Source organism: Fukomys damarensis, unplaced genomic scaffold, assembly GCF_012274545.1.
Source record: "Fukomys damarensis isolate Sample0158 unplaced genomic scaffold, DMR_v1.0_HiC HiC_scaffold_15, whole genome shotgun sequence".
NCBI classification, from domain to species: Eukaryota; Metazoa; Chordata; class Mammalia; order Rodentia; family Bathyergidae; genus Fukomys; species Fukomys damarensis.
The window spans coordinates 19,609,723-19,610,775 of record NW_022900927.1 but is presented as its reverse complement, the minus strand read 5'-3'; the positions used below and the strand labels follow the sequence as shown (position 1 = coordinate 19,610,775).

The following is a 1,053-nucleotide window of genomic DNA, read 5'->3' as shown; positions in this document are numbered from 1 at the left end:
AAAAAAAAAAAAAAAAAGAAAAGAAAACCAGAAACAAAAAACTGGCCTATCTAGGGCTGGGAGTATGTAGCTCAAGGGTAAAGCACTTGCCCACAGGCAGGAGGCTCTGGGTTCCATCCAGCACCAAAAAAACCTGACGTGTGTATTGCTGAAACTCACTGTTGGGGAATTTCCAACTCATTTGTCTTTGTGCTTACTTCCCTATCTGTTATAGGTTATTTCCATGTTTTCCTAAAAAGTTCTCTCTGAAGATTAAGGCAATTTCTAAGAATATTTATATCCTCCTAAGACATTCCTCACTCTCTAATGATCACTCACCTGCCCTCCTCCTCCACTGCTACTGGTACTGCCTGTGCTGCTGCTTCGAGCCTGAGAAAAGGCACCACCACCATTACCACTGCTCCCGTTATTGCCACCAATTCCTTTTTCAATTTTCACCACTGCTGTCATTTCATCCATGGAGTGATCTTGATCTAAAAGAAAAGAAAACAACTTAAAAGTGGGGAAAGAAAAAGGTTTAAGTGAGGAAGGGTAAAAGAGGCTATGACGCATCAGGGAAGACTAACAGAAGGAGAAAGGTGCAACTATAAAGAAAATGAACTGGGGCAGGGGAAATCCTAGGGATACAAGACATAAACAGGTTCAGTGGTGGCAAAACTGGGCCTTAATTTTCCCACAAACCAAATAAGGCTCAAAAGACACTCAAAAAACCCATTAGGGATAGGAAATGTGACAGGTGATGGGTAATGCTGAGTTTCAAAATAAGAAAACGTACCCTTAGGAAAAGGATATACAAAGCAAAAATAAACACGTGAGTAGATAGCGTGCTAAAATGAGGGTCAAAAGAGAGAGAAAAATACAAGTGTAAAAGGTAACAGGAGGAGAGGAAGGGAGAGGGGGAAGGAAAAGGTAAAAAGTGCGAGTGCGAAAACATTTGTGAATACTGCTAAGGGGCCAAAGTGGTCTAAAGGTAGGCAATCGGGTTTCGGGGCCGAGGCAGGGCGGGCCCTAGCATAAAAGGGCGGTTTCGGGGTGAGGGGCGTGGAAAGGGCG

The 1,053-nt window shown here is 43.4% G+C and overlaps 1 protein-coding gene across 3 annotated transcripts in view; it reads right to left on the bottom strand.

Annotated features, from left to right (window-relative positions):
* Positions 1-1,053, bottom strand: part of Sp1 (Sp1 transcription factor) — a 39,731-nt gene that overhangs the window by 36,834 nt on the left and 1,844 nt on the right. The window contains exons 1-2 of one of the 3 annotated variants that reach the window (XM_010609311.3): positions 776-1,022; positions 319-473 (exon numbers count right to left, since the gene is read on the bottom strand). In XM_010609311.3, the coding sequence (XP_010607613.1) occupies positions 319-459 (141 nt within the window). In that variant the 5' untranslated portion in view covers positions 460-473; positions 776-1,022. Of the gene's footprint in view, positions 1-318; positions 1,023-1,053 lie in introns of those variants that run through there. The other 2 variants (XM_033763657.1, XM_033763656.1) reach the window with 2 other exon arrangements.